At 45.4% G+C, this 12,989-nt stretch overlaps 1 protein-coding gene across 1 annotated transcript; it reads left to right on the top strand.

The window, feature by feature from the left end:
- Positions 1-2,131: 2,131 nt before the first annotated feature.
- On the top strand, positions 2,132-12,622 carry LOC142204590 (protein kinase C theta type-like). Its single transcript, XM_075275904.1, has 4 exons — positions 2,132-2,146; positions 10,431-10,684; positions 11,765-11,827; positions 12,004-12,622. Exons 1-4 carry the CDS (start codon positions 2,132-2,134, stop codon positions 12,620-12,622), a joined length of 951 nt encoding a protein of 316 aa, XP_075132005.1.
- Positions 12,623-12,989: the final 367 nt, after the last annotated feature.

The raw sequence follows: 12,989 nt of genomic DNA, 5'->3' as shown, positions 1-12,989 counted from the left end.
TGTGCAGGGGCCACTAAGGGGACAAAATACTGTGTGCAGGGGCCACTATTGGGCATAATACTGTGTGCAGGGGCCACTATGGGGGATAATACTGTGTGCAGGGGCCACTATGGGGTACAATACTGTGTGCAGGGGCCACTATTGGGGATAATACTGTGTGCAGGGGCCACTATTGGGGATAATACTGTGTACAGGGGCCACTATTGGGGATAATACTGTGTGCAGGGGCCACTATGGGGGATAATACTGTTTGCAGGGGCCACTATGGGGACATAATACTGTGTGCAGGGTCCACTATGGGAACATAATACTGTGTGCAGGGGCCACTATGGGAGATAATACTGTGTGCAGGGGCCATTATGGGGGATAATAATGTGTGCAGGGGCCACTATGGGGGATAATACTGTGTGCAGGGGCCACTATGGGGGATAATACTGTGTGGAGGAGCCACTATGGGACATAACATTGTGTGCAGGGGCCACTATGGGGGATAATACTGTGTGCAGGGGCCACTATGGGGGATAATACTGTGTGCAGGGGCCACTATGGGGACATAATACTGTGTGCAGGGGCCACTATGGGGACATGATACTGTGCGCAGGGGCCACTATTGTCGAAAATACTGTGTGTAGGAGCCACTATGGGGGATAATTCTGTGTGCAGGGGCCACTATTGGGGATAATACTGTGTGCAGGGGCCACTATGGGGACATAATACTGTGTGCAGGAGCCACTATGGGACATAATATTGTGTGCAGGGGCCACTATGCGGAATAATACTGTGTGCAGGGGCCACTATTGGGGATAATACTGTGTGCAGGGGCCACTATGGGGACATAATACTGTGTGCAGGGGCCACTATGGGGGATAATACTGTGTGCAGGGGCCACTATTGGGGATAATACTGTGCGCAGGGGCCACTATTGGGGATAATACGGTGTGCAGGGGCCACTATTGGCGAAAATACTGTGTGCAGGAGCCACTATGGGGGATAATTCTGTGTGCAGGGGCCACTATTGGGGATAATACTGTGTGCAGGAGCCACTATGGGGGATAATACTGTGTGCAGGGGCCACTATGGGGACATAATACTGTGTGCAGGGGCCACTAAGGGACATAGTTCTGTGTGCAGGGGCCACTATGGGGGATAATTCTGTGTGCAGGGGCCACTATGGGGGAAAATTCTGTGTGAAGGGGCCACTATGGAGTATAATAGAGCGCACAGGAATGCGTAGGAGGGGGTCGATCGAGGTTTTCAGCGTCGGTGTCGGTCGGGGGGGGCCATGTCAAAAGTTTGCCTCGGGGCCCCGCCATTCCTAGTTACGCCACTGTGGAACAGCATATGTAGGACTGTCCCAACAGGACCTCCGCTGCCATAGGGCCTGGTGCAAGTGCACTGTTGGCCCTTTGGTTATAGCGGCCCTGTTGCATTCTGTTTGTGCACAGTATTTTATTTAGCCACATGCCTTCTTGATCTCTTCCAACATCCTCCTGTTATAAATTCTTTAAATTCTGTTATGAGTTACATACATACCTTAAGGCTGCGGCGCCACATTGCAGAAACGCAGCTTTTTTTGTTGCGTTTTTTTTAGCCAAAGTCAAGGGTTTATTGTGTAGAAGGGAAGTATAAGAACTTTTTTTTAGAGTACCCATTCCTTCTGTAGCCATTCTTGGCTTTGGCACAAAAAAACGGCAACAAAATCTGCAACAAAAAAAGCTGCGTTTCCGCAACATGGGGCCTTAGCCTAAGGCCGGGATCCCACGGACTGGAAACGCCACGATTTGCCCATGGCGTTGTACAGTGAAGACAAAGTGAATGGGATTCATGTGAATTCCATCCTCACTTTGCGGAAAAGATTGCAGCGCGGACACGCTGCGATTTGAAAAGCCGTTGCGGCTTTGCAAATCGCAGCATGTCTGTTATATCTACGGAAACGCCGGCGACTTAGCCTAAAGGTGTTGTTTCAAGACCAGATTTAACCACCAGCTCTAGAGCCACAAATTCCCTGCTCCATTATTCAACAGGTATTGGCACTGCTTGTGCATTTGCGCTGGCGCAGTCAGGCGCTCTGTGATGACATCATCATGTGTGCTGCTCCACACCATTGTCAGCGCTGTAGGGATCTGCTCCAATGAAGCCAAGCCAGGTGAGTAAATCCTTTCTATGGCAGAGCTTCTGGGGCACCTAAGGGAGAATTAGGCTCCATTCACACGGAGTAACGCCAGGCGTTTTTTGTGTGCTTTTTGAACATAGCGCCGCGTTAACGCCGCATAGCGCCGCGTATACGACGCGTTAACGCCGGGCAACGCCACCGCTAAATAGTGCGGCATTAACGCGGCGTTAACGCGGCGCTATGTGCAAAAAGCACACAAAAAACGCCTGCCGTTACTCCGTGTGAATACAGCCTTATACTGTGTGGGGGACAAAAAGGGACTAGCAGCACTTAAGGGGAAATGGGTGACTTCAGGGGCCTGTCTGAGCAACAACAAATTTGCACATATCCCTGCACCCCTAGGGGGCCTCCTTCTTCACCTAATCATTATCCTGGCCATAAACACTAGACCAGTTATGTCCATACGGAAAACATACTAAAATATATCATTCTACGAAATCACCTATATACCAGGCTACATCTTCTCTGTCATATTGTAGACTGGATACACACATATATGTATAATATAAAACCATTTCTAGGGCTCTGCCTAAATATAAACTTTTAGCTGTTGTTGTAAAATGCAGGATATACATTACTGTGACCATTTACCATTCCCTCCCCCTACAATGACCCAAACCATGACCACTATGGATGATAAGATCACTCCTATCCTAATACTTTTCTAAATAAAGCCTTTCTAATATTTCACACCTCAGTAGAGGAACCCCGATCTAACTTCCATAGAAGCCTCTCCTCCCCTGTACCCCCAGATCCGCACTGACAAGGACATTGCCCATTAATACCTATGGAGATAAAACATACAGTAATATATCTGGATCATTTGATTTTCTACACAACTGCATTTATTCTAAAATGCCAACAGAGATTCTGGTGGACTATGGGCATCACTGCCAACCCAGTGATAAAGTCACATCCTCTGCCCCATCATCAGATAATATAGCACTAGAAGAACCAGCCATGAAGGTCTCCATTCCTCTGGACACTGGACTATCAGTCATGATGCTCACATCCTATATGGCAGAGCTGGTACATGTAGTACTGGCAGGCAGGTGGCATCATGTGACCTGCACACGACTATCTGACAGTTAGTCTGAACTGGCGACGGCGGAGAGAAGACTTTACTGCAGGATTACCTGAGGATCTATAGAAAATGGCGTCCACTGGACAAGGAGGAGAAGGCGAAAGGAAGAGAGAGGAGAAAAGGAAGAGAGAAGAGGAGCAGAGAGAGGAGAAGAGAGAAGAGGAGCAGAGAGAAGAAGCGGAGAGACAGGAAAAGAGGAAAAGAGAAGAGGAGGAGAGAGAAGAAAAGAAGAGAGAGGAGAAGAGGAAGAGAGAAGACGATGATGAGTGTGGATCAAGAGCTATAAAGAAGAGGAGAGAAGGAGAGGCCAGAATATTGGAGGATGACGGGCCAAGACCAGGGAGCAGCCGGGACCCTGCAACATCCAGCCCCTACCCAGATTTTTATATCCGCCGACTTACCATCCATCAGGAGTTGGGTAGGGGCGGCTTTGGCAAAGTGAGTAAATAAATCTTAATTTTTTTTCATTTTTTTTTTTTTTTTAAAAAGGTAAAGAGAAATATTTTTTTTCCTCTTATCAGCCAATTAACCCCTTAGTGACCAGCCTATTTTGGACCTTAATGACCAAGCCAAATTTTGGAAATTTCCCCTGTGTGACTTTATCAGTGAATAATTCTGTAACAGTATTAGGCATCCAAGCGATTCTGATATTGTTTTTTCGTGACATGTTGTACTTTACTGAGAAGGTAAAATTAGACTGATATAACTTGTGTAAATTTATTAAATAACTCGCAAATGCTGAAAATTTTGAAATTTTTTCAATGTTTTCCATTTTCAGCTGCGATATCTCACATATGCACAATAATACAGGGCAAAAAAATTAGTAGTTATATATTTCCAAATGTTCCTTTTGTGTTTCAAGCATATTTGAAATAATTTTAACATATTTGAGTAACTTAGACAATTTACAAGTTTATCAAGTTTATAAGCAAATTTTGGAAATTTGGAGTATGTGATTTTTTCCTGTACCAAGCTACGTTTGCAGACAGGAATAGGTGACATAATGACAGAACCTCCCATTAATTGACCTAATTTGTAAAACTAGACCCCTTCAGGTATTCTTTGAGGGGTTTAGTGAGCATTTTGAATGAAACAAATATTATTTTGCAAGAATTATTACAAATGATGGAAAAAATTACATTTTCATTTTCTTCAAATATGTGTCATTTTAAAACCAGTTGTTTTGCACACAACACATCAAAAAGAAGAAACACACCCCAAAATATATCACCCCACTTCTCCTGTGTTAAAAAATGTCCATTTTGTGGCCTTAGTCCTATGTACGGACGCACAGTAGGGCCTAAGAGATAGGGAGTAGAGATGAGCGATCAGCCGATCCGAACAGCACGCTCGCATAGAAATGAATGGACATAGCCGGCCAGCGGGGGGTTAAGTGGCCGGCCGCCGTCAAAGCGGAAGTACCAGGTGCATCCATTCATTTCTATGGAGCGTGCTGTTCAGATCGGCTGATCCGAACAGTACCGTATTTTCCGGACTATAAGGCGCACATAAAAACCTACGATTTCCTCAGAAATCGTAAGTGCGCCTTATAGTCCGGTGCGCCTTATATATGGATGGAAGCGGCGGCAAAGTCTGCGTGCCACTTCCATACATACATAAAAGGCACCGTAAGAGTACATTCACACTACGTACACGCCGGCGTGACAGCAGGGCTGCCGGACACTTCCCATTCATTTCTATGGGAGCCGGCATGCGAGCGCTCCCCATAGAAATGAATGGAAAAAAGCAGTCCATTCATTTCTATGGGGAGCGCTCGCATGCCGGCTCCCATAGAAATGAATGGGAAGTGTCCAGCAGCCCTGCTGTCACGCCGGCGTGAAACAGAACGTGAAACTTACCGAGCGGTGCAGGGTGGGCGGGCCTCCTCTTCCTCCGATGTCCTGACCACTTCCTCCGGCGCTCGCTAACTGATAATGGCCTGGGCGCATGCGCAATATCATAATGCTTCTACTACGGCTACTGCGCATGCGCCCAGGCCATTATCAGTTCGCGAGCGCCGGAGGAGGAGGACGGAACATCGGAGGAAGAGGAGGCCTGAATGCCCACCCACCCTGCACCGCTCGGTAAGTTTCACATTCTGTTTCAGTGTTTTATGGGGGGGTAGTTTAATATAACTTTTACGGTTGGGCTCTATCAGCATGATTTTGCTGATAGAGCCCCTTTAACTCCTCGCCTGCCGAGCACTTCCAATAGAAGCGGCTGGCACGCGGGGGGTTAAGCGGCCGCTGGCAAAGTCTGCGTGCCGCCGCTTTCAATAACATATAATGCGCACCGGACTGCGCCTTATAGTCCGGTGCGCCTTATATATGAACCGAGACGGACTATAAGGCGCTCATGGGCAATGCGCCTTATAGTCCAGTGCGCCTTATAGTCCGTAAAATACGGTACTCGCTCATCTCTAATAGGGAGGGCCAAATGGATTTCAAAACACAAATTTTGCTTGCAGATATTTTAGGCCCATTGCACATTTGAACAAGATTTCAGTTACCAAAGCAATTGAAACCCCCATAAATGACCCCATTTAATGACAGAAACTCCCATTAAATGACCTAATTTGTAAAACTAGACCCCTTCAGGTATTCTTTGAGGGGTTTAGTGAGCATTTTGATCAAACAAATATTATTTTGCAAGAATTATTACAAATGATGGAAAAAATTACATTTTCATTTTCTTCAAATATGTGTCATTTTAAAACCAGTTGTTTTGCACACAACACATCAAAAAGAAGAAACACACCCCAAAATATATCACCCCACTTCTCCTGTGTTATAACATGTACACTTTGTGGCCTTAGTCCTATGTACGGACGCACAGTAGGGCCTAAGAGATAGGGAGTAGAGATGAGCGAACTAGATCCCTTAAGGTATTCATTGAGGGGTATAGTGAGTACTTTTACCCCATAACTTTTTAGAAATGTTGCGTCAAACAAAAAAATTTCATATTTTTTTACACAAAAGTGTCATTTTATAGGCAGGTTTTTTTGCAAATAACATATGAAAATGAAGAAAAACACTCCAAAGTAGATGACTCCATTTCTCATGTGTTCAAAAACGTACACTTTGTGGCCTTAATTCTATGTACAGACGCACGGTAGGGCCCAAAAAGAAGGGAGCACCAACTGGATTTCAAGACACAATTTTTGCTTCTAAATGTTTCAGGCCCATTGCGCATTCAAACAAGATTTGCGTTACCAAAATAAATGACACCATTTTATAAACTAGACCCCTTGAGGTATTCATTGAGGGGTATAGTCAGTATTTTGACCCCATAGGTTTTAAAAGAATTTGTGTCAAACAAAAAAATCTTATATTTTTTACACAAAAGAGTCATTTTAAAGGCAGTTTTTTTGCACACAAGGCATGAAAATAAAGAAAAACACCCCAAAATAGATGGCCCCATTTCTCCCGTGTTCAAAAATGTACACTTTGTGGCCTTAATCCTATGTACGGACGCACAGTAGGGCCCAAAGAGATGGGAGCACCAACTGAATTTCAAGACACAAATTTTGCTTGCAGATATTTCAGGCCCATTGCACATTCAAACAAGATTTGAGTTACCAAAAAAATTGAAAACCCCCATAAATGACCCCATTTTATAAACTAGACCCCTTAAGGTATTCATTGAGGAGTATAGTGAGTAGTTTGTCCCTTTATCCCCAAAGTTTTCATTTTCACAAGGGGTTAAAAGAGAAAAAGCCACCCACAGTTTGTTACACAATTTCACCTGAACACGGCAATACCCCATATGTGGCCATAATCTGCTGTATGGGGACATGGTGGGGCTCAGAATGGAAAGAATGGAAAAAAGCAGTCCATTCATTTCTATGGGGAGCACTCGCATGCCGGCTCCCATAGAAATGAATGGGAAGTGTCCGGCAGCTATTTGGGTTTTGGAGAGCAGATTTTGCTGGAATAGTTTTCAGGTACCATGTCGCATTTGCAGAGCCCCTAAGGTATCAATACAATGCAAACCCCTCAAAAGTGACCCCATTTTAAAAATTACACCCATCAAAGAATGTATCAAGGGGTTTTATCATTTTGAGCCTAAAATTGCTTTCCAAAAATTAATGTACCAAATGAAAATTGAAATTTTGAAAGAAATCTGCCATTTCGGTGCCCAATACGTTGCACCCACTTTGTGTTGTCAGAGACTGCACTCCTGAAACTATTAAGTGGGCCATCCCGAGGGGCCAAAAATTATATATGTGGGTGTAAACTGCTGCTTGGGCACACAGCAGGGCTCAGAAGGGAAGGAGCACTGCGCTTTTTAGCTTTTGGGGTACAGATTTAGAGGGACCCTCTGGGCACCATGATGTTTTTGCAGAGCCCTGGAGGTTCCAGTAAACTGGAATTCCCCAAGAAATGACCCCATTTTGTAGCGGCAATTATAGGGTCTCTGCAAATGTGACACGGTGTCCAAACACCAACAATCTAAATCTGCACTCCAAAAGCACATATCGCTCCTTCACATCTGCGCCCTGCTGTGTACCCAAATGGCAGTGTATGCCCACATGTATGACACTGGTGTACCCCGGATAACGGACTTAATGCCATATGTGGGTAGAATCGGCTGTTTGGGCACAGCCGGGGACAGAAGGGAAGGAGCGCTATTTTGGTTTTTGGCGCACAGTTTGGTTTTTGGACGTCACTGTTGCAAAGACCCTGAATTACCAATAAAGTGGAATCTGCAGACATGTCACCCCATTTTGGACACTAGCCCACTGATGGGATTTATCAAGTGGCGTAGCGAGCATTTTTAACCCTTGAGTGTTGCATTTATTTAGTTTCCAGAAATGAAATCACAGCTGATAATGAGAAGTTAAAAATGAAATTTTTCCAGAGATTCGCCATTTTAGTGCCCGATATGTTGCGCCCAACTTATGTCAGCAGAGATACACACTCCAAAAACTGGTAAGCAGGTATCCCGGGCACAACAGCTTTCAGAGCGTTCATCTCTGATACAAGGTGGGCACTACATATTACACACTGGAATGACGGATTCCTGGAAAAATGGTCATTTTCACCTCTCACAATCAGCTTCGTATTCATTTATGGATAATAAATTATAGCAACACTTGGGGGTTAAAAATGCTCTCTGTACCCCTGGAGAAATCCTTCAGGGGTGTAGTTTCCAAAATAAGCTCTCATATCAGGGGATTCCACTTTACTGGCGTTTCAGCTCTGCAAAAGTGTCATGGCATCCAAAAACCAAACCGTCTGCGCTCCAAAAACCCAATAACCCTTCTTCCCTTCTGTGTCCAGCTGTGCCCTAATATCAGTTTATACCCACATATGACATTACATCCGATATAACGGGTACACCAGTGTCATACATGTGTCATACATGTGGCATAATCTGCAGTTTGGGCGCACAGCAGGGCGCAGAAGGGAAGGAGCGCTATGCGGCTTTTGGAGTACAGATTCAGATGTTTGGTATCTGGACGCCATGTCATGTTTGTAGAGCCTGTAAGGTACCAGAAGAGTGGATTCCCCAAAGGAGTGACCCCATTTTGAAAACTGCACCCCTCAAATAATTTATCAGGGGGTGTAGTGAGTATTAGTATCCCGGACGTGACTGCACAGCGGATGGCGAAGAGGGAATATGAAAGCTGTGCGGAGTACATTGCAAACACCAAATTCCCTACTATGTCCCAGTAGCTCCTATGATTGGGGGAGTCACTCTGGGGGTCATTTCTGGTGTCTGTTCCCTCATAAGCTGTAAATTTGGGGTGTCCCCTGATATCCGCTCGCACAGCTTATATATTCCCTACCTGCAGCCAGTTGTATTCTAATGATTTGGCGATTTTTGCGGTTTTTTGTCTTCACATTGTTAGATGTTATATTTTCTTTATTTTTCTGGTGACATGGCCATATAAGGGCTTGTTGTTTGCGGTATGAGGTGTATTTTGTAATGACACCATTTTTGGGTGCCTACAATCGATTTTTGCATCGCCATCTTCTGAGAGGCGTAACATTTTTATTTTTCGGTTGACAGTGTTGGTTGAGGGCTTATTTTTTGCGGGACAACCTGCGCTTTTTACTGGTACTATTGTGGGGTGCATTTGACTTTTGATCACTTTTTATAGCATATTTTCTAAGGTGAGATGGCAAAAAATCACTAGTTCCGGCGGGTTTTTTCCGTTTTTTTTCCCGACGTTTACCGTATACAGTTTTATTGTACAGATAGTTACGGACGCGATGATACCAAATATTTATTGTTTTTATCAATTATTGTTTTTTTTTTTACATAACTCATTTTCTATAGAAAAAAGGGGATTTTGGGTCTTTATAACTTTATTCATTTTTTTTCAAAATCTTTATTTATTATTTTTCACTTTTTTTCAGTTTTTATTTCACTTTTTTATGTGTCCCTTTTAGGACACTTGATTCAGCAATGATTTCATTGCTGAATCAATGTTACAGGCTGGAGACACAGGAGACACAGGCAGCACGTGTCTCCAGTCTGTAACAGGAAGCCAAGCGATGTAGACGCATCGCTTGGCTTCCTGAGAACCAGGGCAGGATCAACCAGGTAACGGGGGCTCAGGCAGTCTGGGGTCACTGGCCCGACCCCAGACTGCATGTTTTTCATATCGGCACCCCCCGATCTCGCCGCGGGGGGTGCCGATACCGCCGGCATCATCACGGAACCGCTTCAGTTCCGTGATCATGTTTGATCACGGAACTGAAGGGGTTAAACCCCACCCATCGGAGTCCCCTTCGTTGGGGGGTTATGGAGCAGGGTCTTAGCTGTAAGATACAGCTAAGACTTGTTCCAATTACGTCGGCACTGACAGGGAATCCTCCCCTGACTGCCCGACGTAGTTTTCCTATAGGGCAGTCAGGAAGGACCTGTCAGTGCCGACGTAGATTCCCTATGGGCCGGTCGTTAAGGGGTTAAGCAATATCAGAGGCTAACTGTAGTTTCCAATGGCATGGATGTTAGGATGTCCAGAAATGTTGTAGCTCCCTGCTCACCCCCTTATATCTGATATCTCCAGTAACTGTATATCCATATGTGTGACCGGTATCCGCAGCTCTTTCTATAGGTCTAGTCTGCTAGAAAGGAGTATCCAGTGTGATGGAAAGCTGCTCTCAGGGAAGGAAGGGATTGTGGGACCTGATTTAACAATTTTTCCTTCCTTTTCTTCAGGTGTTCCTGGCATCATTACCCGGCAGAAACACCTTCATGGCCGTCAAGGTTGTCACCAGGACAGAATACAACGCAGCAGTGATAATGAGAGAACGGCAGATGCTCCTGAAGGTCCGAGACTGCCCATTTATTTGCCAACTGAATGCCGCACACCAGTCTCAGGACAACGCGTATTTCATCATGGAGTATCTGTCCGGCGGCAGCCTAGAGGAATTAATTACAATGTGCGGCAGACTGAACACCGACACCGTAAGGCGAGTACATGACGTATCAGGGAAACAAGACTGAAAGGGAACTAAAGGGCGACATGACAGGTCAGCTATATAAGATTGCAGTGACTATAGGGCGACCATACACAGCACCTCCTCTCTACTACTGGTGACTAGGGTTGAGCCGATCTTGACTTTTCAGGATCGATTTTGAAATCCGATTTCCGATCATTTTTCATTTGAACCCGATCTCGATCCCAATTCCGATCCCAATGCAAGTCAATGGGATTTTTTTACTAATCGGAGATCGGATTTTAAAAACAATCCTATTCACTATACAGCATGGAATCTAACAATTGAACGCTTTGTTAGAATCCACGCTGTGTAGTAATTTTTATAATCACTAAGTATCCAGAGGATTATTTTTTAATCCTCTGGCTACTTAGTCCCCCCTGGTGTCCACTTATCTGCAGAGATGGCTGGTCCGGTGCCCGGTGTTCGCATTCTTCTTCGCCTCGCTGCCTCCCAGGTTAGGAGAGTGTGGGCGGGTACTGGGAAGGGAGACGTCACATCTCCCCCCCTGTACCCGCCCACACTCTCCTAACCTGGGAGGCGGGGGCAGCGAGCGAAGACCGGGCACCGGGCACCGGGCACCGGACCGGAACACCGGGCACCGGACCAGTCATCTCTGCAGGTAAGTAGCTACTAGAGATATTAGTTAGTCTCCCATTAGAATGAATGGACGCAGCCGGCGCGCAGGGGGTTAAGGCTGCTTCCATTCATTCCTATGGAACCACAGTGGAGCCTTCACACTGAATATACACTCCACTCAGAATGAGCAGGACGTATACTCAGTGTGAAGGCTAACATTGTTACCTTTTCCCACAATGCTTGGCCAGTAGCAAAGCATTGTGGGAAATAATCACCGATCTCGACCCCACCTAAAAAGATCATGTTCGGAATTCTGATCGCGATTGTGAAATTTTCTCGATCGCCGATCGGAATCCGATCGTTTCCGAACACGATCGCTCAACCCTACTGGTGACTGACACTGTAATAGTAACATGATATTAGGGAATTGTTAGAGAAGGATTTCATGTCACTGACTCTATACTCTGTCCTCAGATTCTACACAGCAGAGATCGCATGTGGACTCCACTTCCTCCATACACGCAACATCGTCCACAGGTAAGCAGAAACTTCCCTTGTAATGGGGAAAATAATGTACTCAGCTTTCCCAGAGTCCTGATTGATATCTAGTCTTGCTATAGTACATGTCATCACATCGCGGCTATGTCACTGTCTACATGAATAGATTTATCCTTCTCTTTTTCTAAAGTGTCATCTGTCTTCTTTCATTGCAGAGATATAAAACCATCAAATATTATGCTGGATGGAAATGGACACATCTGCATCATCGACCTGGGGATTGCCCGCGAACGTGCCACCTCCTCTACTAAGATCCATGGAACAGCGGGCACACCAAGTCATCAGGACCCCGAGGTGCAGGAATTTCATGCAGCGATCGACTGGTGGAGACTGGGCATTGTCATGTCCAGAATGTCAACAGGATTCCATCCATTTCACTATGGCGGCAACTTCACCAGAAACGAGCCAAAGCTTCCATCTCGGCTGGATGCCGACCTAGAAGATCTGCTGCTGAACCTGCTGCAGGTAAACTCGAAGATGCTAGATGTGTACAGCAACATCAGAAACCATCCATTTTTCAACATCATCTGCTGGGAGGATTTGGAGAAGAAAAGAGCACGGCCGCCTTTTATTCCATTCAAGGCTATTCCGAAGAATGAAAACCTACCATGGCCGGAGAACCAAACTCTTCACCCGGAGGACGAATTCAATTACATGTCCCCAAGTTGGACCCGGACCATGCCTCTGCTGCTGCGAGACCTCGGCTGCCGAAAACATCCTCTCCAACCATCTGAAGACTGCGAAGTTACAACCAAGTCGTTGCCCACACCTTGACATGGCATCCTTCAATATCTGGCTGGCAACCAACATCATCACCTCCTGAAGAGTCTCCAGACAACCAGCAGCGGCCTGTGCATGTATTCTATCATTGCACAGGCCAGGTAAGTTATACACGACATACAGTATATTAGCTTTACATACACATAGATATATAGATAGACACATAGATACAAATATACACACAGATAGATTAGTGATAGACACATAGAACACATGTAGATATTGGCTTTGATCCTGGGACTTGTTCTGATCGCCATATTTGGGGTCAGGAAGGAATTTTTCCCCTTGAGGACAATTGGCTCATTCCTCAAGGAGGTTTTTGCCTTCCTCTGGATCAACTCAGCCTTAAATAGGTTTAGTA

The sequence above is a fragment of the Leptodactylus fuscus genome, chromosome 5 (assembly GCF_031893055.1).
Source record: "Leptodactylus fuscus isolate aLepFus1 chromosome 5, aLepFus1.hap2, whole genome shotgun sequence".
Classification (NCBI taxonomy): Eukaryota; Metazoa; Chordata; class Amphibia; order Anura; family Leptodactylidae; genus Leptodactylus; species Leptodactylus fuscus.
This window is presented reverse-complemented; position numbering and strand designations above follow the sequence as displayed.

Bases quoted from the DNA above. Each gene is read 5' to 3' on its own strand.
- LOC142204590 (XM_075275904.1), top strand. The intron at 10,685-11,764 runs GCGAGTACATGA...CTCTGTCCTCAG, and splicing joins CTGAACACCGACACCGTAAG to ATTCTACACAGCAGAGATCG. The intron at 11,828-12,003 runs GTAAGCAGAAAC...CTTTCATTGCAG, and splicing joins ACACGCAACATCGTCCACAG to AGATATAAAACCATCAAATA.